Here is a 25,571-nt window from a genome sequence, read left to right on the forward strand (position 1 = left end):
CTAGATGGTCTAATTATTAGGTAGGCAGAGACTGGCATCACATTACTTGAACAAAATTCAATAGATGGTCTTAAAAGTCACTTTCTAAATTAAAGTGATGAAATATATATATAAATATAAATATATATATATTTATATATATAAATATAAATATAAATATATATAATATAAATATATATATAAATATATATGTATCAATATGCATATATTGATATGCATATTGATACAGATATATTTAATATATATAGAGTATATATATATAAAATATATATAGAGAGAGAGTTCCCTATCTATACATGAATATACATAGTTATATGCTCATAGAGAAACATTACCCATTTGGTGTTGGTCTGGGTCCAGGATATATATTATACATATACACAGATATATATAATTTTTGTATATTATATACACATCTGTAAAGTTGAATTTGGTGTCTATCTTTAAAAGTAGAATCATGGAGAGCTTTTACTTTCTAAAACCTGTATTTCTATAATGTTTGACACTTTACAAAAAGCTTGTACTACTCTTGTAGTCAGAGAAAGAAAAAAAAAGCTACAAAGTTTTACATTTCTTAAAATGTTTAACAGTTTATAAAACAAAGAAAAATGTTTTGATTGGGGCTGGTCCCCTCCACCCTCTAAACTCTGGGTCCCTTAACCAAGAGATGGGAGGGAGGCCCGAAAGGGCTTGGTGGGGACCGGGGCTTCTCTGACTCAGCTCAGCCCAGATTCTGTTTGAACAAAGGGTTTCATATATCGCAGCCACAAGGGGTCCCTAGGGTTCTGTGTGAGAGGGGGAGGAAGCGGAAGAGGAGGAAAGATGGACATACTCTAGAAAGTGCGGTACTTTTAAGGATTGGGGGGTTGCAGAACAAGAGGGGCCAGGCCCTATGACAGCCCTTTCTAGTGGCTCCTGTCCCCTCCCTGCCGAGGGTCATCCTCACACCCCGAGGGCAGAATCGGTTCTGAGGAGCAGGCTTTCACAGGAACAAGTCTTGCGTGACAAGCTCTGCTCCTTGGGGATCTATAATTGATGAGGGCACCAGGCCAAGAACTTTAGGCCTGCCAAGTGCGGGGGCAGCTGGAGGACTTACAGAAGGTGGAAAACAGGACCAGCTTTGGACCTCCCATTTCCACCAGGAGGAGCCTGGGCCTTTCAGGACTGAAGCCCCAGATCCTGTCCCAGATGCTCCCTGGAGGCTGCCCCAGAGTATAGCCCAAGAACATCCTGGAGAAAGCGCCAGAGGGCAGAGGCGGCTTGCTAACCATACAGATTCCTAGGCCCCATCTGCACAAAGATCAGAGACCAGGGAGGCTCGAAACATCTGCTCGGAGCCCCTCTGTGCTAGGCCCTTCACACTGAATCCCAGCTCTGGCTTTCACAAGCTCTGTAAGCTGCTAACCTGCTTCAGAGACGAGCGGCCCTGTCCACACAGCAGCAACAATAAACACGCACAGTTGTGACAGGCCCGATAAGCGTGTGAGAACACTCGGCCACAGGCATCCGGCTGGCCTGAAGCCTCACAGCAGTGAGAGGGGGTAGCCTTGGGTCCTGATCCTCAATCTCCCTGACTCCTTGTCAAGTGCTCTTGCCACTTCCTGCCCTAAGGACTGCAAAAAGGCCTGGTCCTTCTCCAGCTCTGGGGCCTGGGTCCCAACCTTCTCACCTCCTCTTCTTAATATACCAAGGCCTCATAAAGGAAGAAGGCAGAGCTGGACAGCTCAGCAGGAGGCTGCGGGTACGGATCAACTGGCAGACAAGGGGTGCTAGGGAGGCCCCAGGGCATCCAGCCCAGCTTCAACCAACCCAGGCCCCAAGTCCCTGTTCCCAGAACACACCCTGCTGTTTGCTATCTCCGTCTCCCAGTGCTTTCCCGTTATCCAATCCCCTGTGTCTCACATGAGCAGGCCCTGTTCACACCCTGTTGGCACAGAGGACCCTAAGGCCCAGAGAGGGACGATGACTTCCCTAAGGTCACACAGCACATCAACAGCACAGATGGGGCTTCACCTCTGTAGGAGAACCCGGCTCATGAGACGCAGAGTGGCATAGTGGAAAGAATGCTGGGAGTCAGGAGATCTTGGTTCTAGTCCTGGCTCTGGGACTGACTTGCTGTGTGACCCTGCACCAATTGCTTAACCTCTGTGCCTCGGTTTCCCTCCCTACCTTCCAATAAGATTTTTGGACTCTGACATTAAGGCCCATGTGGCTTTCAAAGCTTGGGATCCCCTCCCTATCCTGACCAAAGAGAACCACTGCTTTGGAAACCTGCGGCTTTCCCTGAGCCCTTTCATTTCCCAACTACCCTTTATCAAATCCTTTCTCCAGGCCTGAAGGGCAGGTACAACAGGCTCTCGTGTAACCAGAGAGGAAAGGGAGGCTCTCAGAAATGCCAAGTGGCTGCCTTGTCACAGCATATCAGGGCAGAGCCTCTCAGGGCTCCTAGCTTGGCTTTGCTCGGCACCACCTGGCTGAGGGTTGCTGGCAAAGAGCTCTGTGTTGACTCAGACTCATCAGGGTTCAAGTTCAAGGGGGATTCTAATGAGGAAGGTGGTCAAGGGTGCCCTTTCAAATGCCTAACGTGTGGCCTTCTGTTGGCAGGGCCTAAGCACTAGTGGGTGCGGAACAGGACCTGCTGGGAAAGCGATAGGCTGGGTCCCCACCCCTTGCTTCTGGGGTTAGGAAGACAATCCTGTGAAGTGATGAATTTTCTTCTCTCCATTTTAAGGTAAGAATCAGAAGCTCAAAGAGGCAGTGTGATTTGTCCAAGGTCACAGAGCAAGGAAGGTCCAGGATTCAAACCCAGGACGAGCCAGCTCCAAAAGCCAAGCTCTGACCCATCTGCCACCCCACCCCACGAGACTGAGAGATGGATGGACCTAAGCGGGCTCTGCCAATGGTGCCTCTGTCCCTAATACCCGGGACCTACCTTGTACTTGAGGCCAGACTTGAAGTAGCCCAGGAAGGTGGCCGACTCGAAGCCCTGGACCTCACGGTGCTGCACGGCCCGGCCATTCAGGTAGTCATCCAACTGCACGGTGAAGATGGCGGCAGCCCCGCTCTCGTCCTGGCTGCACTCATTGCCTGGGGGGCACCAGAGCAGTGTGAGCCTGGCTTCCCCAAAAGCGGTCCCAGACTCCCAAGGAAGAAGAGTCCAGAGCCCCCAGGGCTACTCTGGCCTGGAGAAGCTGGGCAAGCCCCTGCCTTCTGTGGGCCTCAGCTGACCCATCTGTATAATGGGGCAGTCAGGGCTGGACTCCATGGTCTGTAAGAGTCTTCTCAGCTCTGACACGTCCCCCATAGTCACCTCAAACTCATTCCCCCATACTTACTCTCAGACCTCTAGGTGTGAAGTCAGGCCCAGGACCAGTGGTTCAATTCACAGATTAGGAAAGTGAGGCACGGGGTGGTGGGGGGGGGGCGGGGGAGACAGGATTTATGTCCCAGCAGAGGCTCCTGACTCTGAAGGGCAAACTGGGGTGTGACTGCGACTGAGCCAGGGAAGTCAGCCCCAACTCTGAGCACCATGGGAACGTCTTGAACCCTCAGAGGCTCTCGTGAGGTCATGTGGTGTTGTCACAACGTCCCCTCTACAGAGCTTCTGAGTGACCTGCCGGAGGGCAGAGCTGGCGTCTGACCTGGAACAGGCTGACTCTGGAGTCTCGGGACACCACTAGCCAAGGGGCTGGCACACTTCTGATGCCGGACAGTCGCTCAGTTCCCGCGGGCGCTTCCTGGGGACCCTGCACTTTATAGGGGAGGGGGCGGCCTCACCAAGCCAGTAGTGGAGGTCATACTGCAGGTTCCCATTCCTCAACTGCACCGTCTTCAGGATGACGTAGGCGTCGCCTGTGAAGAAGTCTCCATAGAGGTTGGGGGGCACGGGCACCAGGTCAAACTTCTCCACGCGCCAGATCTGCAGGCCGGGCTCCTTCCCCGCCTTGAGGAACTCGGGGTGTTCTACCACCATGCTGCTGGGCTGGAAGAGATGGGCGGAGCCTGAGTGGGGGCTGGCGCCTGGGTGAGGACAGACCCCAGGGCACGAGGGAGGGTGGTTTCCAGCCCCAAGAGCATCTCACTTGAGCCTCTGACTCTCCCCGCCCCTGAGGCAAGTCTATCCCTGTCTCTTGAGAGTGAGCAAGCAGGGCAGAGTGTAGGCTCCAGACCCTGTCCCTGACCAGAGTCTGTCTCGCCTCCTCAGCTCACTGGTGATGGAGGGACAGAAGGCTCTACCTTCTTTCTCCCTCCCTTTCTTAGTGCCAATTGGATGGGGCAGCTGAGGCATGGAGAGGTGAAGGGATTCTACCCCGGACCCCCAGCTAGGAAGTGGTAGCACAGGAAAGGCCCACAAGATCCAAGAGCATAAACTCTGGAGCCAAAGGGAGATCCCCTCAGATGGCAAAGGTAAATCTGGGGGTTCCCAGGGGTTCAGCATGTTCCCTTCCAGCATCCTCAGTGGCTCTTAGAATTAGAAGGGTCCTCAGAGAGCTCATTATCCAACCCCATTCTTCAGATCTGGAAATTAAGGCCCAAAAAGGGGAGGGGACTGGCCCAAGGTCACACAGCCTGTTTGCTTTTTGCTCTTTGGAAGATTTCCCACGTCCCACCCATGTCCCCATCACAGTCCCAAGAAGGGCCTAGACGACTGAGCCCAAGTGGCCTCCTGCGCTGTTTGCCTCCTCCCTCCTGCCCACCCCCACCATCCCCCCACCCCCAATTCCATTTCTTGGAAAAGGTGGAGAGGAGGCAGCCAGGGTCTGTAGGAGCCTGTTGGAGATGAGGTGGTCAAGGATGGGGGAAAGGCCGTCCGACATGCACAGGGGCTAGAGATGGAGCGGAGCAGGATGGTTAGCCTGGAGCCGGAGGGCAGAAATCAGCAGACACAGGTCACCTCGGGCCGGAAGATGGATCTAAGGGAAACCAGATGGGGAGAACTTGGGCAGAGGGTGGAGAAACACAAAAGGAAAACAGGAGAGAGAAGGAGAAACCAGACAGGGCAGACATATCAGGGAAGGGAGAATACATAGAGTAATGAGGATAAGCAGAAAGGGGTGAGGTCATACAAAAAAAGCAGGGGGGAGATACTGGAAAGGGAAAAAAGGTATCAGACGAGAAAGAAGAATATTAAATGAAAGAAAAAATCAGAGGAGGGGTCCAAGAACAAGACACATCCTTGTGACTAAACCTCTCTGTTGCCTGGGAGCAGGAAAGCTCTGGTTGGCCTGAGAAATCAGGGTAAGTGACCATCCTGTACACTTCCACTGCAGAGGCTCCTTGGCCGTGGGCCTAACAAATTTGTAATCATAAACCATGCAGTGGTCCCTGACTCTGCTATTCCCGACTTCCTGCTCCCTACTTCAGCCCACTCATGACAGACCCCAGGCCTGGGCCAATGCTGAGATGGGAGTCTAAGCCCTGAGGCTTTATAAATACCAAAGAACTATTTTGTTTCCACTACTGGTTACTGCATGTAGTTTTGTCCGTTTCTATGGGAAGGCAACTCAGTACATTCTCTACAAGTTATTCACAGACTGTCAGGGCCAGGAGAGATCTTAGAGACAAGCCTCTTGTGGTCCACACTGTTGGGGAAGGGAAGCGACTCATCCATGGTCACTCTGCCATCTGGTAACAGAGCAAGGACCCCGGCTTCCAATTCCACGCTGGGTGCCGGCCTCCCTCACGCGGCACACTCAGGATCAGCAGTCACTGTCAAAGGCTTAACCCTCAGGCTGCTCAAGATCCTAAAGTATCTTCTGAAACATCAGAGATTAAATGTTGTTCAAGACCCCCCCCCAAAAAAAAAAAATCAGAAAGGAGAGAGAAATCAGGCAGAGGGAAAAAGAGAAATCAAGAGGCGGCAATGAGTAGGAAATCAAAAGGCAGAGGCTAGGAAACAAGAAACCCGGCCAAGGTGAGGTTAGCCTCTAGGGAGGGAAACAGCCAGGCGCCCTGAGGTTCCCACCCTCAATCCACAGGAGCCCCGGAAGCAGCAAGAGATACTTACAAAGCAACAAAACAGTTTTTCCATTCTAGACCTGAATTACTCCCCTTTTCCTAGCGCTGTATCTGCAAGAACTTACAATAGAGAGTTACTCCGGGAGCCCCCGGGCCCCCCGGGCACTCACCCGCGCCTGGGACACCCGCCCCTGGGTCGCCCGTGCCTGGACCGTCCCACGCGACGCCGTGGCCGCGAGAGCTGGCGACAGCGCGCACAGCGCCAGGACCAGCGCCAGCGCGCAGAGCAGCACAGGCACAGAGTGGTGCCGGGCCATGGCAGCGCCGGAGGCAGAAGACCCCAGTCCGCAGCCTCGATCTCTTGGTCACCGACCCTATATAGCCGCCGGCCCTTCCCACTCGACCCGGGGACCGCCCCTCAGAGAGGGCGCGGGCCGGGAGGGGCGGGGATCTGGCCTGGAGGTTGGAGACGTTGAGGATCCAACCCCGACCGACCCGACTAGGCGTGGCTGTCCCTTCACCCCTGCTCCGGGGGAGAGACCAAGCAAAGGGCCTGACATACAGCAGGCGCCAACGCAGTGCACACTAAAGGGGTGCGTGCAGGTAGGAATGGCAGAAAGCCCAGCTCAGCCTCCTGTGTGCCCCCACACAAGCCCGTTCCCCTCTCTGCACCTAACATCTCCAGCAAAAATATAAAAAACTGGTTTCGAAGGCTTTCCACATATCATATAAAGGCTGGTAGCACCTCACCTCCTTTACAGGTAGGCACTATGGACAGCCCCGTTTTACAAAGGGAAAAACTGAGAGTAGAATGGTCAAGTCAAGCAACTTGCACACAACTAGGAAATGATGCAGCCAAGATCTGAACCCAGGTAGTCCCGGGTGGAACCCACCTAGGCAGCAAGCAGCTGCCCCCAGCCAGGGGCAGGAGTGCAGGGGGCTTGCAATCACTGCACCAGTGAGCAAGACTCCAAGAGGGACAGGCAGACCTCTGGGCTCCTGAGACTGCAGGTGCTAATTTACTCCAGACTGCTTCTTTCCTTCTTTTTAAACAGTTTGTTTTTATTTTTTTAAGACTTTATTCATTTATTTGGGGGAGGGGCAGAGGGACAAACAGACTCCCTGACCCCAGAGCCCAACACAGGCAGGACCCCAAGATCAAGACTTGAGCCGAAGTCAGACGCTTAACCGACAGTCAGCCAGGTGTCCCAACAGTTTTTATTTTATTTATTTATTTTTTAAGATTTTATTTATTTATTTGACAGACACAGATCACAAGTAGGCAGAGAGGCAGGCAGAGAGAGAGGAGGAAGCAGGCTCCCTGCTGAAAAGAACCCCATGCGGGGCTCGACCCCAGCACCCTGGGATCATGACCTGAGCCGAAGGCAGAGGCTTTAACCCACTGAGCCACCCAGGCACCCCAACAGTTTTTATTTTAAAAAGGTTTTATTTTGGGGCACCTGGGTGGCTGAGTGGGTTAAGCCTCTTCCTTCGTCTCGGGTCATGATCTCAGGGTCCTGGGATTGAGCCCTACATTGGGCTCTGTTCCACAGGGAGCCTGCTTCCCCCTCTCTCTCTATGCCTGCCTCTCTGCCTACTTGTGATTTCTCTCTCTGTATCAGATAAATAAATAAAATCTTTGAAAAAATAAATAAATAAAAGTTTTATTTTTATCACGACTTAAATTCACCTATTTGTACAAAGTTGTTCCCTCTCTACTCTACTCAGTTCTCCTCAGGAGCAACCTATTCTATCTACGTCCTTTAGCTGATGATTTTGGACTTACCCTCCTGTCTTAAATACCAAGTGCTTGCTGGTTCTTGCAGTTGTTGGTAGTGGTTCTGTGGGTTCCCCGCCCCCCCAGGGGCAGAGGTCTTTTTTCAGTTCCAGATCTTATCTATTAGCTGCCCTGGGGAAGACAGGGATTTAAGTCTCTTCCCCACTCCAAGGCTCCCTTCCCAACCCTCCACTGTCCCCAGTGTTGTGTTAGAACAAATACTGTTCCAAGTCGAGGAGACCTGCCTCCCACCTCCACCAACCCCTCTCTCCTCCCTCTGACCCCTCTGCTGGATCCACTTCTCTTTCCAAGTTCTCTTTCCATCCTCTCTCCCAAAAGCCTAGTGCTATGACAGGAAGCAAACTGAGGAGCTGGACACTTGGGTTTGACCCCCACCTCCACTGTGCCTCAGTCTCCTCATCTACTAAATGGGTATAATAGTTGCTGAGGATTGGGACGCCTGGGTGGCTCAGTTGGTTAAGCAGCTGCCTTCGGCTCAGGTCATGATCCCAGCGTCCTGGGATCGAGTCCCACATCGGGCTCCTTGCTTGGCAGGGAGCCTGCTTCTCCCTCTGCCTCTGCCTGCCACTCTGTCTGCCTGTGCTTGCTCTCGCTTCTCTTTCTATGACAAATAAATAAAATAAAAATATATTAATAAAAAAAAATAGTTGCCGAGGATTAAATCAGTCTGTAGGTATGAAAATGGCCTGGTCTGCAACTAGGTAAATGGGAGTTCCTGTCCCCATTCTCCCCAAGCTATGGTCACCTCTCCTGGCTCATCCTGGAGACCAGCTTCTATCGAATCAGGCTGAGGTTTGCCCTGCACCATCCCCAACTTCCTCCCACGTGAGAGTGTCTGTGGGCCAGATAAAGAGCTAAGGGAACACACAGAAAGAAGGCAATTCAGACTGTAGGGATTACAAGGAAGCTTCATGATAGAAAGGACTTGTGACCTAGGCCTCAAAGGACAAGGAGGAGGGAGATTGAGAATAAAAGACATTCTAGGAGGGGGATCCGCATGGGCAAAGGGCAAGCAAACACAGGCCACATCCAGTGGGTAAGGAGGGGTCCAGCCTAAAACACAGGGAGCAAGGAGAGATGAGGGGGTGGCAGGAGTCACAGCAGCCCGTGTGTCTGCTGGAGTCTGAACATCATCTCGGTGTCCGTGGGGAGTCCCAGGCACATGCCGGAGGTCTTGGGACTGCGTGCCTAGGCCTGGGCTGGCAGAGTCTGCATTCAGAGCTCTTCCCTCTTGCTGGGGATTTGGAGGATTATAAAAACCCCACAGTTCCTATAAGCTCTTGCCATAAGCACAAACCGGTTTCCCCTCTCTGGGTAGGAATTTAGCTCCCCGAATTCAAGGAAGACACAATGCAACAAAGTTCCACTTCCTTCAGTATAACTTACAAAAAACACCAAAATATATGTGCAAGGACGTTCACTGAAGCATTGTTTGAAGGAAACTGGAAAGGACCCAAGTGTCCCGGTTCAATAAATTATGGAACCTCCATACAATGGACCGTTTTGCAGCTGTGAAGAAAGAATGAGCTGGATCTGACTGTGCCTGCCACACAGTAGGGAGGCAGGAAGCAACGAGAAATCTTTAAGTGCAAAAGGCAAACTGTACGAGGACCAGCGTCTGGCTCCTCTCCTCTTTTTGGTAAGGGTTCCATTTCTGCATACATCCTTAAAAAGTCAAGGAGGGGAAACCCCAAACTGTCCAGGAAGTTTGCTTGAAAGGCACAAAGGGGGAGAGTTTCACCTGCAAATACGGCCGTGGCTGCCTGAGGCTGGAAGGAGCACCCAGATCATGGTCATCGGCCCGCGAGGACACCAAGGGTGACGAGAACATTCTAACACTGGAAAATGGTGACAAATTACACACCCGGAAAATCTACCAAAAACCAGAGTACCGAATGCTTACAATGGGCGAACTGTCATGGTATATTACTTACATCTCAACGTACTTGCCTGGAAATAGAACGAGCTGCAGGGCTTGAAACAATTTACAAGAATGTATGCATCCATGGTCGTTGGGTTTTTTTCTCTTTTTAAGAAGAAATAATACCATTCGAAATAGACTTCAAGTGATGCCTGCTCATTAGACAGCTTGGAAAACACAAACAAAGTAGGAAGAAGAAATTTCCTCACCCTCCCAGCCCCCATAGTGAAAGTGAGTTGGCAGCTGGCCTAGCTGAGCTGTCCTTCTGGAGCAGTGTGGTCCCAACCTGGCCGGCGGGTGATTCACAGAGGGCTGCTGTGGCTTGGCCTTGGCCCAGGGGATCACTGACCACCAGCCCAGGGTCCCTGCCCCCCCCCCCAAGTTACTGATTACAAAGGCCCTGCAGCTTTGCTTGTGACAGAGCTCGGGGATCCTGTATCCTGAGCCTCGGAGACCTGGCAAAGAGACCCCGGCCCTTTCCCCCTGGGGTGCCCATAGCCTGGAAATTCTTGCTACCAGGCAGTGGCATGTGTGGGCTGTGATGGGGCACCACGGCTTTACGCGGCTCCCCGCCCAGGGAGGATGCATGAGTTCGAGACAGCAGGGGGATCGGAGTGCAAAAGAAAGGCCCCTCGGTAAAAAGGAAGAGGCGCAAGTGCTAGGCCTACCTCTGGCACTGATTTCTTGGGTGACTTTGGATAAGTCCCTGTCCCTGTCCACATGCCCCATGCAGTAGGACAGCATGCTGTGACTCTGAGATGCATTCCCAGAGACTGGCTGTGCGACCACATCCAGAAGCTGCATATCTGTGAGCCTCAGGGTTCCCATCTGTAAAACAGGTGCACTGGCGGGGGTCACGTCTACGGGACCCTCTGATTCAGACAGGCCAGGGCTCCTGACCTGCAGAAGGAGACACTACCTTCACCAATGCCCCCTCACTTCCGGGTCTAGACATCTCTGGGAGAAGAGAGGGAGGGAAGCGGTGGGGGAGGGGCAACACCAAGTCTCCTCAGCAACCAGGGGAAACAGGCATTCAAGTCCCCATGTTACAGACGGGGTCACAGATTCTGGGAGCTTCAGTCACTGGCTCAGGGACACTCAGCTGGAAGGAGGCTGCTGAGATTCCAACACCAGCCTGGCCGGCTCTAGTCCCCAAGAACTGTCTGGGGGGATCAAGCAGGACCGCCTGCCACCATCGGGCCCCAGGCAGGGAGCAACGTTTCCAGATAAAGGGTCCTAAACCAGTCCGTAAACCAGCCAAGCCCAGGCCCAGCCTGGCAGCCAAGAGTCTCTGAGGCAGCCAACCCCTACCCCCAACCTCCAACACACACACACCTTCCAGGCTGGGGCAGGAGGTCACAGAAAGGCCCTCTGGGCCTCCACATACCTCCGTGAGTACCTGGGACAAAGGCATGTCCTAGGAAGACACCCCCCCCCCCCCCCGCTGTGGCCCCTGAACAGAGGAGAGACTGAGGCACCGGTACTCTGGGCCACTCCCAGGCTCTCAGGTCAGGCGTGGTTTCTTTGAGTGGGGGGTGGGGCGCAGGCTCTGCCACCACCTGTCCTGTGAGCCCTAATCCCTGTTCTCCTCTGGAGCTAAGACATCTCCCCGACCTTCGATCTTGGCTGCTCCTGGCTCCCCGCCACTGCCCTGTACCCACTGCCCTGTACCCACTGGACAGCTTTTCAGTGTCTGCCACCGGAAGGGGTCCACGTCCCTCCCCTGCAGTTGGACCCCCTCTGGTCAGCTCCGGCCCTACTCCCTCTCCTTCTGTGACCTTAGGCTTGTCTTCATGTCTCTCTGGGCCTCGCAAGGCAGCTAGCAGAGACTGGAGGAGGCGACCTCACCCTCCGCCCCCGGCCACTATGTACAAAAGGCCCTTGGCTGGGCCTGGAAGACACCACCCTGTTCTTTTCTCTTCACCAAACACTGCCGTCCCTGACTTCTCTGGCAGCCGGCCACTCATGGGAAGCCCTCTCTCCCAGAGCTTGTTTGCCTTCTGGCTCAGGGCTGTTCTCTGGGTCCTCCTGGGAACCCCCGCCCCTCTAGCCCTGGATTTTGCTAATTGGAACAATAGTCAGTAAACAGAGAAGCCGGTTATGAAACCCAGCGAAACTGGACAGGGCGTCGGTGCGATGTGGGGAGTCTGTGGACTTGAAAGTCCACGGGTTTCAGAACCTGGGAAATTCCACTCCTGGGATCAGGGCCTCAGTCTCCTTATCTCTAAAATGGGAGAATGATACCAATCTCGAGGAGAAGCGAGGAGGCTCAAAGGCCTGGCACACAGGAGGAGCTCTGCAAAAGTCAGCATCCTGAACTGAAGCCTTGGCTCCGCACGTACACACGCTGGAGAGGAACGTGGCAGGGCGGGAGAAAGGTTACAGATTCCACAGTGAGATTCTTGAGTTGAGGTCACAGTTGTGTGACCCAGAGCAAGTTACCCTCTCTTCGGAGCCTGGGGTCAGCCGTCTATAAACAGGGATAGTGAGGCCCATTGAAAGGGTGGCTGGGAGTTCTGGAGCCGGGCTGCTGGCAGGAGTTACCCAGAGGAGGAGTCGTTAGCTGCAAGGTTCACTAGTCCATCCTCTTTGTAGATAATGACACCAAGAATAAGAGTGTCATTTCTCCGAGTCTCACAGCAAGTACCTGGCCGGGCTCCCCTAGAACCCAGGTCTCGGCTCCCAGATCAGAGTTGAGGCCTGAGCCCATGACAGGACAGGGTCCCCTGGAAGAGCCAGCTGGACCTCCGCCTTGCCCCCATCTACCCCAGGTGTGGACAGCTGCTGGGGAGATGGCCAGTAGAGCTTGGCTGAAGCCACATCCAAGAGGCCAACTATTCCAGGGACCGAAGCCACTGGCCCTTTCCCAGTTTCCGGAGGTAACCCCACCTAGTGCCGAGAGCCAGCCAGGACAGGACATTGAGAGGGGGCCTGGCCCCATCACTTCCTGACCCTGTGCCCTGGAAGCAGCCAGATTTGGCCATGGCTGCAAGCCCAGCACCCTTCCTGCCAAAGGGTCCACTTTGTAGTCTGTCTCCCCTTCTCTTGGGGAAGAGCTGGCCCTCCGAGGCTTGGCAGGCCAGAGGCTGGGGCTGTAAACAGTGGCAAAAGCTATGTTCCAGCCCTTCGGGCACCCTGCAGCTCACTAATAGGGGACACAGGGCACAAACACAAATTAGCAGCAAGATAAAGAGGCCCAGTTACAGGCATTGTAGCTGCGGCACCAGTAGAAGATGGGGACCCAGTCTCCATCTGCAAATAGATGGGGAGGCGGGGTCTATGAAGCCCAAACCAGAGCCAGAATGAGCAGAAGCCATGGGAAGCAGCATCCTGTTCCACAGAGGAAAGGCTTTCCAAGAAGGAGAAAAACAATGGGTATGATTGTGGAAAGAGCTCCTGCCAGGAAAATGTGGGTGTAAATCCCTGACCTAGCGCTTCCTAGCTATGTGGCTTTCAGCGGGTTTCTTCTGCTCTCTGGGCCTCAATCTCCTCATCTGTAAAATGGGGATTATAATACCTTCTTCCTAGGGTTGCTCTGAGAATTTAGTACAGTAAAATATATGTGGGGCTTCACCAAAGTGTTTGGCATAGGGTATGCAACTATAAAGAAAGCTTTGGTTACTGTTTTCTGGGAATTGGGTGAATTATCTCTCTGAGACTAAAGTTCCTTGTGTATAAAACTGGAGTAAAAGGGGCGCCTGGGTGGCTCAGTGGGTTAAGCCGCTGCCTTCAGCTCAGGTCATGATCCCAGGGTCCTGGGATCGAGCCCCGCATCGGGCTCTCTGCTCAGCCGGGAGCCTACTTCCTTCTCTCTCTCTCTGCCTGCCTCTCTGCCTCCTTGTGATCTCTCTCTCTCTGTCCAATAAATAAATAAAATATTTAAAAAAAATACATTTCTCAAAGGCAAGTGGAAAGGACTGAATGAGACCATAAATGGGGAAGATCCTAGGACTATGGCTGGTATAAAATAAATGTTCAAAAAATGCCACTTCCTTTCCCCTCTTCTAGAGAGGTAATGAGCTGCCCAGTGGTCACCCAGCCAAGAGGACTCAGGTGACAAAGTGAACCAGCTCATCTCTAAGGACCCTTTGGGCCCTGGGGCTCTAGGATTCTGAAAGAAACAGGAAAGGCAAAACTGTTTGTGCCATTTCCTCAAAGTCCCCTCCTGCCTATCTGGGGAACAAGCCTATCCTTCACCAGGACCCACCAAGCATGTTAGAAGCTCCCAAGGCCAACAAACATCATGGTGGGAACAACGACAACAGCACATCAGAATATAGTGACATGTCCCTCCTGCCGCAGGCTCCAAATGAAGCCCTTCTCTGTCCCTGAGCTCTGCTCAGCCAACTATGGCCAAGACCCCCGTGCTGGGCTCTGGCAAGAAGATCGAGCCCATCTACCTGGGTATCAGTCTGCACCTTGCAGGCAGAACTCTTGAGAAACACAAAGGGGATGGCTGTGGGTCAGAGGAGAAATGACAGAGTCCAGGAGAAGGGACCAAGCCCCCAGGAGCTCAGGATACCAAGAATGACCCACAGGATGAAGGACACACAACCTTCCAACAAAGGGGACACAAGGCAATGTCCTGTGTGAGTCTGAACACAGCCTAAATCCCTACTGCAAGGGGCGCTTAGGCAAGTGGCCTTTGTGCAATGCATTAACTTCCTCTTCTAGAAAATGGGGTGGTGATTCCTACCCTGTGGGGTGTCTGGGAGGATTGAAGGAGCCCCTGGCACTGCGCCTGGCACACAGCAGGTGCTCAATAACCAGAACATCCAAAGACAAGCTCCCAGCATATATGCAGGCCCTAGACACATACAGTGAGCTTATCTACTTATCTACCCTTGAAGGCCTTTATCTCTGTGTCCTGGCAAGCAAAACAGGAGAGGGCTGGCGGTGCTCAGCCAAGGCCCAGAGACCCAGAATGGCTGCTGGTACCAAGGATGGGGCAGCATCTCAGAAGAGGGCCTCCAGCCAGCACCTAAAGAGTCCACCCTGACTTCTAGCCCCTCCATGAGTCTCTCCTTATGACACCCTGCCTTCTTCTCTGGTCTGTCCCCACCTCAAAGAACTAGGCCTCTGGAGTCACCATCTGATCCCAGTCCTATCACTCAGGACCCGGTGACCCCGAGAAAGTGACTCAACCTCTCTGAGCCTGTGTCCTTGGGTATACAGAGTGGCCAGGTGAACTCACGGGCTTGCCAAAACTTGATACGAGTAGAAGTCAGTTATGGAAAAACTGCAAAGCCTATGACATGATTAGAGATTCTTTGCAAAATACCTCAAACTTTTACCTACAACAGAACTACCAGAGATTCAAAGATACTTTTTACTATTACTAATCCTTTTAATTTCAATCTTTTTTTTTTTTTAAGTACTTTTCCCTCTTAAACATAAACAGAGGTAGAATAGTGGAATGCTTTTGTTCACTTCCTGGCTCAGAAAATAATCATGACCAGCTGGAAGAATGAAACAAGATCCAGCACACAAAACCCAGAGCCTAGCCCACAATCAGGCTCCGAAATGGGGGACCATCTTCTCTCCCCGGGGGTGTTTCCAGCTTCATCTATGCCCAGGCACCTGCCCTGTGACCAGCATCCTCCTGCAGGGGTCCGGCCCTCTGGGGGTGTGGGGAACCCTCTGTGACACTGAGCCTAACCAGAGTCATCCCCCCGACGTTTTTTTACAGAAGGGCTGAGGCCAGAGCGGAAGTGCTCAACCCCCAAGCTCCCGGCTTCACATGCACTTCCCTCCCCCACGGCCCAGGACTGTCCTGCTTCAGGGTCTCCATCTTTCCCCTGCCTTCCACACTCCCATGATCCATGGAGTCTAGCCTCTGCTCTGCCTCTGCATGACCCTGGGCAAGCTCCTGCCTCTCTGAGCTCCAGTCTCCTCATCAGGCATCTGGGGCCCGCACACAGACCATACAACATAAGACCGTGCACACCAGGTGCCAGAGGGCTCAGGAAATTCTAGCCTAGAGCCACAGCCTCCTCCGGGCACTCGCAGACCCTCCACCCCTCCAGCAGCAGCTGGTGGCTATCTGCTTCTCAGCCCCAGCAGCTGTGCGTGCTCTCTCCCCTGAGCCCCCGGAATGCAGACGTGCCTGCAGCCAGCACCGGCAGGCAGCCCGGGAGGGGAGCAGGGGAGAGGAAAGCTTAGAGGAAAATTACCCGGCTCTGGCCCAGCCAACGCTGGCCCTCACAGCTTACCTCCCAGAGAAGGGATCTGGGGGTCTGGCAGGCTCTTTCTGAGTCATGGTCTGTCTTGGCCCCAAGCCTTGACCCCTGTCTGAGCTCGTAGGGTGGTAGAGGGTACCCTGAGCCCCACTTGTCCGGGACACTCCCACTCTTTGGCAGAGAAAGAGACAGGGAGGAGGAGGCAAAAAAACAGACAGGCCTTTGTGAGAGGAGCAAATTGGCTCCTGCTGCTTTGTGCTGAAGCCCCAGGCAGACATGGACAGGGTCCTTCTGCGACCCGGGAGCCTGTCCCGTTGCTGTATCTCAAGCCCTCTACCCTGGCTACCATGTCCCAGCATCATACACACCACGTTCTCCATGACCCACAGCAGCCCTGTGTTCCTCATGCCTTGTCCTGCATGTGTACCCCGATGCGTGGTGTGTGGACTGGGGCCCAGGTCACTTCGACTGTACATTGTGCTCCATGATCTTCTGTGTTCGATCCTCTGTTGTATGTACCATCTTTTGAAAAACGAGGTTCTGTCCCATGAAAGTGTGTGCCACAAACTTTGTGCCAGGCCCATGAACAGCCTCCCTCACTCTGTGCTGGGATTTCAGTCAGAGTCCCAGCCCTTCCATCCATTACCCATGCGACCTGAGAGCAGTCGCCTCCGCTCTCGGTGCCTCAGTACCTTTGGCTGTGAAATGGAAATGATATTAACACTCACCGCATAAGAGTTGTTGTGGGAACTGAAGGAAATCATGCATTGAAACAGCTTAGCCCAGTGCAGTGCACAGAGTCAACACAGTGTTTGCTAACACTGTTACAAGAACACCCAGGCATCTGTACTACCTCCTGTATGATCCCCGCCGGGCTCCCACATCCCTGGCTCATACAAGGCATCAGACCTTCTACCACATTAGGGAAATTCAAACAATAAGGTACAAGAAGGCTATGATTTTCCCCTTTCCTACGGAGGAGAAATCCAAGGCTCAGAGAGGGGTAATAATCTGCCTGAGGTCACACAGCCAGAAGGAGTGAAGCTGGGAGGGGCACACACAGGTCCGAGCACTCAAAGGGACAGAAAGTAGATTAGTGATGGACCCCACTGTGTGTGTGTGTGTGTGTGTGTGTGTGTGTGTAGACTGCCAGCAAGCAGGCAGAGGATCATTCAGCAAGGATTCGGGGCGATGAAAATATCCTCAAACTGGATAGTGATAATGGTGGCTTAACTCTGTAAAATTCACTAAAAGTCACTGAATTAACTAAAACGGGTAAATTATGTGTATGCAAATTACGTGTAAATTTACTTTGACAACTGATGTACATTGGACTTCCAAAAAGCTGTGTTTTTTGTTGTTTTTTCTTTTTTTTTTTAAAGCCCATGTACTTCCCATGCACCATTCTGTCCAAGCATGCAGCTAGAAAAGGGACTCTCCTTGAATTAGGAGGGTGGTCAAGCAAAGGCTTAGCAACCGCTCCGAGGCCCAGCCAGGGAGAGCCTTGCACTGCAAGGTTCCCAAACACCTCTGCAGCCCAGGTGTGCAGCACAGTCACCTGGGGAGCTCCAGGAAACGTGGATTCCCAGGCTCCACGCCCAGCCTCTGAATCGATAGGTTAGGGTGGGGCCCGGGCACCTGGGATTCTGAGGCTCAGTCTGGAATGGGAGCCCTCATCATAGCCCAGCATTTCCTTTCACACTTGGGGAAACAGAGGCTAGGCGGGACTGGGGACTTATCAGACCTAGTGGATCAAGCAGTGGGAAAGCTGGGGCTAGAACTGGGGGGGCCCCTTTCTTGTCCTTTCTCTCATTTCCCTCCTCTTCCCTGGCCCTCTGCCTCCTGGTGACTCAGGGCTCTGAGTCAGACTGTGGCACCACAGAGTAAATTTCTCAGGAAAAACAATCCCTAAACAAAGCCTCCCCTGATCTGGGGAACAGAATAGGCCCAGGAGGCTAAGAGAGGGCGGGGAGAAGGACATAAGCTGGAGGTGGAGGCCAGGACCCCACGACCTGGTCTCTCCTATTGACCACTGACTTGCGTGGGGTCCTAGAGACGGCACTTCCCTGCCCTGAGCCTCCGTTTCCCCACCCGTAAGTAACACCTACTATTGCACATAGAGGCTTATTGTGGACACGCAACACGGTAAGTATTTATAAGCTTTCTCTTGTTGATAACACTTTCCCAAACCCACGGCTAGCATCATTCCGTTTCACAGGCAGGGAAACTAAGGTGCAGAGGGCTTTATCCAAGGTTGCAGTTAGGAAGTGCAGAGAGATGTCTGCATCTAGGCCTGTGTAAGTCGGAGGTCTTCCTCTCATGCCCACACACCTTGAAAACACAGCTACTGCTGCATCAGCACACAGGTCATAGCTAATCAAACACAAGGCGGATGGCCACCGTGGCTTCCCCACCACAAATACCTTCCTCCTCGTGCCTTTGCTTCCGGCCCTGCAGGGAGCGCACGTGAACTCGCGAAATCATCCAGTGGCTCTGGGCAGCAGGAGCGCAGGGCAGGCAGCATCCGGGACCCAAAGAGCCTTATAGCAGGACAAGTACAAGAACAAAGGGAGGTTTTTCTCTGGGGAACTGGGAACCGGCAAGTCAGGAGGAGGGAATAGCAAAGGCAGAGGCTCCAAGGCGTGACCCACATAGAGCAATGAGGACACTGGAGAGGCGTGGCTGGGGAAGGGGTCTGAGTGCCACGAGTCCGGGCCGGTCCCAGGGGGGTAGAGAGAACAGGATCCCAGCTGATGTCTGCTCTGTAGACGGCCTGGCTGGTGGAAGTTCTACGGGTCGGTGGTTGGGACTTCCCCTGGATCCCCTTCTCGGAGCAGGCTTCAAGGACCACCTCAGATCCCCTGCTACTCACCCACAGGTCAGAATCGCCCCCCAGGGCCTCTTCCTCGGCCATAGCTGGGCTGGGCAGAGAGCAGGCAAGCTTCTTCTTCCCACATCAACCTAATCACACAGGCCTATAAATAGGACCCTGTGGCTTAGTCCAAAATAGCTATGCCAGGCTCAGTTCCGCAGCCCTCACATGGGCACACGCGGTTCCGGAAATGGTCCTTGACACACTGACCCATTAAAAAACAAAACGTCCTCAGGAAACTATTGTTTCATGCTAGATCTAATTCACTTTCTCAAACATGAGGCAGTGGACTGGGGAGAAAAGCCCACCCGATTACTGCTGATGTTTGGAGATGGCCCCTGTGAGCCCTCTCTGCTTCCTACTCTCTGGGGACCCTGAGCAAGCAACTACTCTCTCTAGGCCTCAGTTTCCCCAAATGTAACTAGGTGTTTGGATGATTTTCTCTGGGCCTGTCTAGCCAGGATACTCCCTGGAAGTGTTCGAGAGAGCTCCTAGCCCCAAAATGCCCATTCTATTATTACCCCTTCCTCCATCGACTTAGGGATTTTTTTTTTTTTTTAATTATCAGCATTTAAAAAGTGAGAATTCCAAGAAGGAGAAATGAACAGGTCCGAGCCCTGCTACTGAAGGGCTAGGTGATCTTAGATGAGTCACTGTCTCTCTCTGGGCCCCAGATTCCTCAGCCATAAGATTAAAGGTGCTAGTGGGATCATTACAGATTTGCGGCCATAGAGGACTCCCCAGGGGGCAGGTTACAACACGGATGGGGCTGTTACCAACCAACAGGGAAATAAACATAACTGAGCTATCAGTCTACAACAGGCTTATGCTTACGACTTTATTTCCCCATCAGCTATCCGCAGCAGCCCTGTACCACCCCCATTTTCACAGCTGAGTAAACAGAGGCTAAGGGGTTAAGGGATGAGAACAGCAAGTCAGAGCCAGAGTGACGTTTCAGGCTCAGACCTGTTGCCTCTAATGTCCTAGATGTAACTGCAGGGGGCTCAGAAGTGCCGACCAACGGGGACATAACCCAACAAGGGCAGGGGACAGAAAGGGGATAAGAGTATTTTACTGTGTGTGCACAGGTGGGTGGGTGAGTGGGAGTGGCCAGGTTTCACCCAGTGACACTCGTTCTCTCCAACCAGTTTACAATGACCCTGCCCTGTGCCCTCCTCTCCACCTCCCACCTGTTCTCAGCTGCCACTGTGCAAATCAGTCCTCAGCTCAAAGCCCGTCCCTGGCTCCCTGGCACCTAGAGGACTGAGACTCAGCATCTCCAGCCACTCCCCACCTCAGCCCCACACTCCTGCTTTAGCCACACTGCTCACCAGTCTCTAAGCACAGTGGCTCCGGGTGGCCTTTGCACATGTGACTCCCTTGGCTGGAATGTCCCAGTGCCCCCTCAGCCCAGTGCTTGACGTAGCGTAGGAAAAGCCTTCCCTGGCTCCTGGAGACCCTGTCCTCATCCCAGAGCACTCTGGGCCTCAGCCCCCACAAATGAGATAGGATCTAACTCACCTTCCCTCTGAAGTGCAGGAGTTCAGCAAAGGTTTGCCAGGTAAATGAAAAGACGCAAAGAGCAGAGAGAATGCTAGAAAGTGCACATTTCCCAGGACTGACCAATACCAAGCCAGGAAGCCTCTACTGAGGCAGTGTTAGGACACCACGCTGTGGAAGAGCCAAAAATTACACCCTCAGGACAGATCACAGAGTGGGACCTACGCCAGCTCTTTCAAGGGCTCCCCCTAATAATGTGATCTGCGCAGGTCTCTCTCCTGCTTTCAAACGTCCAGCTGTGCCCCAGTGGTTTAGGATAAAATCAGAACTCGGACTAAGGCCCCTAAGGGTCTGCGTGCCTGGGGTACTGCTCCACCTCTAGGGCCTTCCACAGTCATGGTCACACTCCTCTCTTCCAGTTCCTCCCGCGGTCACGCTCCTCTGTTCCTGTTCCTCCACGACCACACGCAACGTGCCGCCTCACAACCACGTGTCCGTGCTGTTCCCTCTGCCTGGGGACTCCCTTCCCGGCTCATACAGCCACCTGCTCTCCCCTCTCCAGGTCTGGACTCTCTCAGGGAGGCCCTCAGTCCTGTGTCGGGTCCAGATGCCCCCAGGCCCACCCAACTCCACGTTCTCTTAGAACCCTAGTCATCTCCTGCTCAGCCGAGGAACGGGTGGATCTTTTATGTGTGTCGCGGCTGACTGCTGTAAGTCGCAACACTGCACGCCCAGGAGGGTTGGGAAAATCCTGCTCTTTGCTGATGCTCCAACACTGGTTCCAGGCCCAGGTATCTGGCGATGCACACACGACTGAATGAACGAGCAAAGGAGCAAATGAACCTATAGGAGTAATGCAAGACCAGAGGGTGGTGAGAATCCTGGTGAACGTCGGAGGCAGGAAGACAGCGCCCTGAGAAAATCAGTGAAGTGGGAGATCAGCTGGGGGGTGGGGGGAGCCTCCCAGAGCAACAAGGAGAGAGCACTTTCGGAAGGAGAAGGTATTCATGCTCCAGCAGGTGGTACAAGGAGACCTGAGGGCATGCCATCGGATTTTGACACATCGGAGGTCCCTGGGGCCCCCCAGTTGAACCCCAGTTCAGCAGAGGTGGGCATGAGGTGGGATGCACTGCAGGGGGACAGCAGTTGAAGGGGTGGGGTAGCAAAACTCTCATTAACAGGTACTCAGCTGGGCCCGAGCCAGCCTGGCCCCGGCAGGGTCTGCAGAAGTGGGGAAGACAGAAGACAGGTCCCTGTGTCCTTGCTGCCAAAAGCATCGGCAGAGTGTAACACTCTTTGGTGACAGATCACTTTGAGGCAATTCAGCTCTGGCTGAACTGTCAGGGCTCTGGCCCCAAAGCAGGAGCATTAGAACCAAGACTGGCCCCAGATCCCTTCTTTCTGGGCAGCATTACCCTTAGGGCACAGCTGGAGTGGGCCAAGCACATCTCTACACCTAGCCAGCCTTCTAGGAATCCCTGGGTTTGTAGACAAACCGCTCCCGAGACCATCAAAAGGTCCCTGCTTCTAAGCTCTGGGAAAGAGGAACAGCTCGGAGGAGGGTCACCACCCAAAGCCAGCTGGGCCACAGCAGATGAGTAAACCCTGGAGTCATTCAGCCCCTTCTCCTTTTGGCCCCCAAGGGTGATGTCATGGGCTGGAGGGGTATTTTCCAGGTTCTCCATACAGTTGCTGTTAGAAATTCACTTCTGCTCCGGGCATTGAAGGCTGGTTTTTTCCCTGGTAGTAATCCTTCCCACTTCGCAGCTCACAAAGCTCTTGAGCATCTGTGAGCTCATACAGTCCTCACGACAACCTTGTTAGGTGGGTGGGTGGAAGACCAATATACCCATTTTATAGGCGAAGAAACTGAGGCCTAAGCCAGGCCATGAAGTGGGTCCCCTGCTTCCAGCCCAGAGCACCGCACGCCCGCCCCCTGTGTGTCAGCCTCCTACAGCGGGTCACCTGTGAGTCTGATAGTCAGGGGGGCCCCCACCTGCCAGCTGTCCCAGGTGGGTATGACTCATCCCCCTGCCCTGTGACTCACACAGCTCGGCTCCTCCTCCAATGGTCAACAAGCCTGGAGACTGGCAGCCACAGCCCAGCTTTTTCTCACCTCTCCAAAGCCTCTGGGGAGAATTCCTGAACCTCCAAGGAATCCACCCTCTTACAGAAGAGCTAACAAAGTCCTTAAGAGGGAAAGCAACTTCCCTACAGCCACACAGTGAGAGCACAGCACAGCAGAGGAGAGGGGCCCAGGCGCCCTGGCATCCAGCCCACCCTTGCCTCTTCCTCACAGTATCACCCTCTCCCGGTCTCCCTCGCAAGGGAGGGTGAGGAACAGATGAGGCAATGAGCATTAACAGACTCTGGGCTTTACTACAGAAGCCTCAGGGACGCCCTCTGAATCCACGGTGGTGACAAGCAGCTGCTTCCACTGTCTCCTCCAGACTCCTCTGGGAAGCCAGAGCTGGGTTTAGGAGGATTCAGAGGTATCTGCTCTGCTCCACCTACCTTGCAGGGCTGTGAGGGGAAGAGGACTGCTCCGTGCGGAGGTGCTGGGACCACGGGAGAGGCACAGGAAAGGCGGTTATCTGCACCACCTGTAAATAAAGGGCCAAGAGTCTCAACATCAGGTGCTCAAGGCCATCTGGTCAAATCCCAGGTTATACTTCCACTCGTCCCCAGCAGCCATCACCACAGTCACATGGCCTCTACTTGCACACTCCAAGCAACAGGGCACTCACTTCTTGCCCAGGCTGTAAGACCTTCTGTTGAAGAGTTTAGCTGATTGAAAGAATTGGCCTTAGGATGGGCTAAAATCTTTCTCCCTACGCCTTACACCTCCTGGTTCTAGCTCTATCTGCTCAGATCCCCCAGAATAGGTCTTTCATCCTGTTTCTAATGGCTCCTTAGAGAGAAAGACAGTGATCTTGGGCCCCTCAAGTCTTCTACAAGTTGTGCACCCTCTTTCTTCCAACTTTTCCTGAGACCAGGTATCTGGTTCCCTCCCTCAACCCCTTCCCTGATCAGCTCCAAATGAATCTTGTCCCTACTGACAGCACAAGACCCAAAATTTGATTATCAGGCGAACTCTATCCAGGACAGGGCAAGCAAACGCTCACCTCCATCATTCTAGACATCATGCCTTTATTAATCCAACCAAAAATCCCATTTGTATGTAAGGCAACCCCAGCAAACATCTGAATTTAGCTTATGGTCCACTTCAGAGGTATGATTCAGGATTCTGAAGTTAGACAAAATGACCCCTCATTTGACTAAGTGCATAACTTGATCAGGTTACTTCACCCTGAGTCTCCGATTCCTTCTCTGTACAAGAAGGATTATGTCAGAACGTATTCCATAGGTTATTATAAGGATTAAATGAGATAAGATATGTCAGGGATTTTGAATAGCATATATGTTTACTCTATTGTTAATTAAACCCCTAAACCTTTTTTCTAGAAATGGTATTTTTCTCATTCTGTACTTGGGCAGTTTGGGGAACCAAGCTGTTTACATGCCTGAGCATTGCCCTACCATTGTAAGACCCTATTATTATTATCTGGCAGCAGGTCTTTCTCTCATCAGGCTGTGAGCTCTGCCAGTCTGCTCTGCCTCTGAAATCTGGTCCTGGCACATGAGATGGCAAACAGCAGGACCAGCGGATTTATATGCTAGATGAGTGAACGAAGGACCAGCCACAGTGGCCCCACAGTGGATTGTGCATCCCAGCCCTTTGGCCCCCTGCCTTTCAGGGAGAAACTGGATGTTCACCCTTCCTCACTCCCCAGAGCCCCAGTCATCCACATTCAAGGGTCAGCTAAGCAAGCTGGCTCCTACCTACACTGGAAAATTCTCTGCCCAGACCAGCTTCTCTAAGCCAAGAAGAGAGTCCAAGATCCCAAATGCCAGTGTGGCCCTATAGGCTGCAGGGATTAAGACACCAATGAGCCCTGTTCTCAGCTGACAGCAAAAGGCCCAGGCATTCCCGGTGCATTTCTGCATTGTGAGTGGCATACACAGCAAAGCAGGGGATCTGAAAAAGAGGCTGGTGTCCACACCACCTCCGTGGGCCTTCCTCCGAGAGTTCTGCCTGGAATTTCCTGGTTCCATGGGGTAGATCAAAGCAGAGTTGGGTTGTATTGTGTTCCTGCAAGTGACTAATGACCTCTCAGTTTCTGTTAACTGTGTGAGGACAAGCCATTGAAATCCAGCCTGCTTCTCCTGTACACACCTCCAAATCACACCCTCATCCTCACTGGGGGTGCTACATTTCTTCCCGAATGTAATGTGCTCCTCCCCTGGTGTTCCCCATCTCAGCAACATCACGATCAACCACCAAGCACAGCCCCGGCCAGATCAGACACCAGGGCTCCTCCACCTCCCCTACTCTGTCACTCATGCCTTCAACACCACCTCCTCCAGCCCTGCTGGTTCTACTCAAGTGCATCCTCTCGTCCCCACCCCACTACCAACATCCAGGTCCAGGTACCACCACCCATCATCTGGGCTTGGTTCCTAATTGGTCTCCCCCACCCCCTCTCTCCCCTACGGTGCAAACCCAGACCACATCACTCCTCTGCTCAGACTACCATGATTCCCATGGCAGAGCCCCAGAGATAAAGTCCAAGATCCTCAGGGAACTTGTCAATGTCCTTCACGATCTGCCGCTACCGGTCCCGTGAGCTTCAGCCTCTTCAGTTCTTGTCTTCTGCCCACACCCCTCCAAGCCCCAGCCTGACAAAGCTGCACTCTGCCCCCTGAGTCTGCATGTAATCTACACACAGAGTCTTGTCTGTTCTAGAACTCTCTTCCAACCCTATTCATTTCTCCTTCCGCTCATGATCAAGCCCAGGTTCCTCCAGGAAGCTTGCTCTAGCCTCCCCTCCCACATAGGGTGAGCTCCTCTGAGCCCCCACAGGCCTCTAGTCTTCCCTCTCACACTGGATTATAGTCCGATTCCCAGTTAGCTTCCCCCATTAGACTAAGATCTGCTCCCATGGATCCCAGCACCTACCTTAGGGCTGGGGCCACCATAGCTCAAGAGTCACCAAAGGAAGAAGCTAGTAAATCACATGTATGCACACAGGCATATACACGTGTGCACACGAGTAAACATCCTCATGCACGTGTGCACATTCAGACAGCTAAAAGTGCAGGTGCTGCCACCTATGGGCAAAAAGAGCATTACACTCTTCCCTCCCCACCCACCCCCTCACCCCCCACACCCCCCGCTCTGGAAGGGAGGAGGCCGGGAGATGCAAATTCAGCTGCGTTCTGCATTAACTCCAGCTAACTCCAAGTTGGTCTGTTTTCCATTCTGGACCTTAAGGCTACAGC

At 53.1% G+C, this 25,571-nt stretch overlaps 2 protein-coding genes across 4 annotated transcripts in view; one reads left to right on the plus strand and one right to left on the minus strand.

The window, feature by feature from the left end:
• Positions 1-22,831, minus strand: part of GSN (gelsolin) — a 43,204-nt gene extending 20,373 nt beyond the window's left edge. Inside the window, exons 1-3 of one of the 3 annotated variants that reach the window (XM_044265000.1) lie at positions 22,743-22,831; positions 3,778-3,982; positions 2,933-3,087 (exon numbers count right to left, since the gene is read on the minus strand). In XM_044265000.1, coding sequence (XP_044120935.1) covers positions 2,933-3,087; positions 3,778-3,973 — 351 coding nt within the window. In that variant the 5' untranslated portion in view covers positions 3,974-3,982; positions 22,743-22,831. Of the gene's footprint in view, positions 1-2,932; positions 3,088-3,777; positions 3,983-6,007; positions 6,047-6,128; positions 6,294-22,742 lie in introns of those variants that run through there. The other 2 variants (XM_044264999.1, XM_044265001.1) reach the window with 2 other exon arrangements.
• On the plus strand, positions 22,251-22,757 carry LOC122917044 (putative uncharacterized protein GSN-AS1; the record flags this gene model as incomplete). The annotated part of the gene is given in 3 exon segments (XM_044264393.1): positions 22,251-22,452; positions 22,614-22,651; positions 22,653-22,757. Coding segments are annotated over 3 exon segments (345 nt in total), but the record flags the coding sequence as incomplete, so codon positions are not given.
• Positions 22,832-25,571: the final 2,740 nt, after the last annotated feature.

Source organism: Neovison vison, chromosome 9 (assembly GCF_020171115.1).
Source record: "Neovison vison isolate M4711 chromosome 9, ASM_NN_V1, whole genome shotgun sequence".
Lineage (NCBI taxonomy): Eukaryota > Metazoa > Chordata > Mammalia > Carnivora > Mustelidae > Neogale > Neogale vison.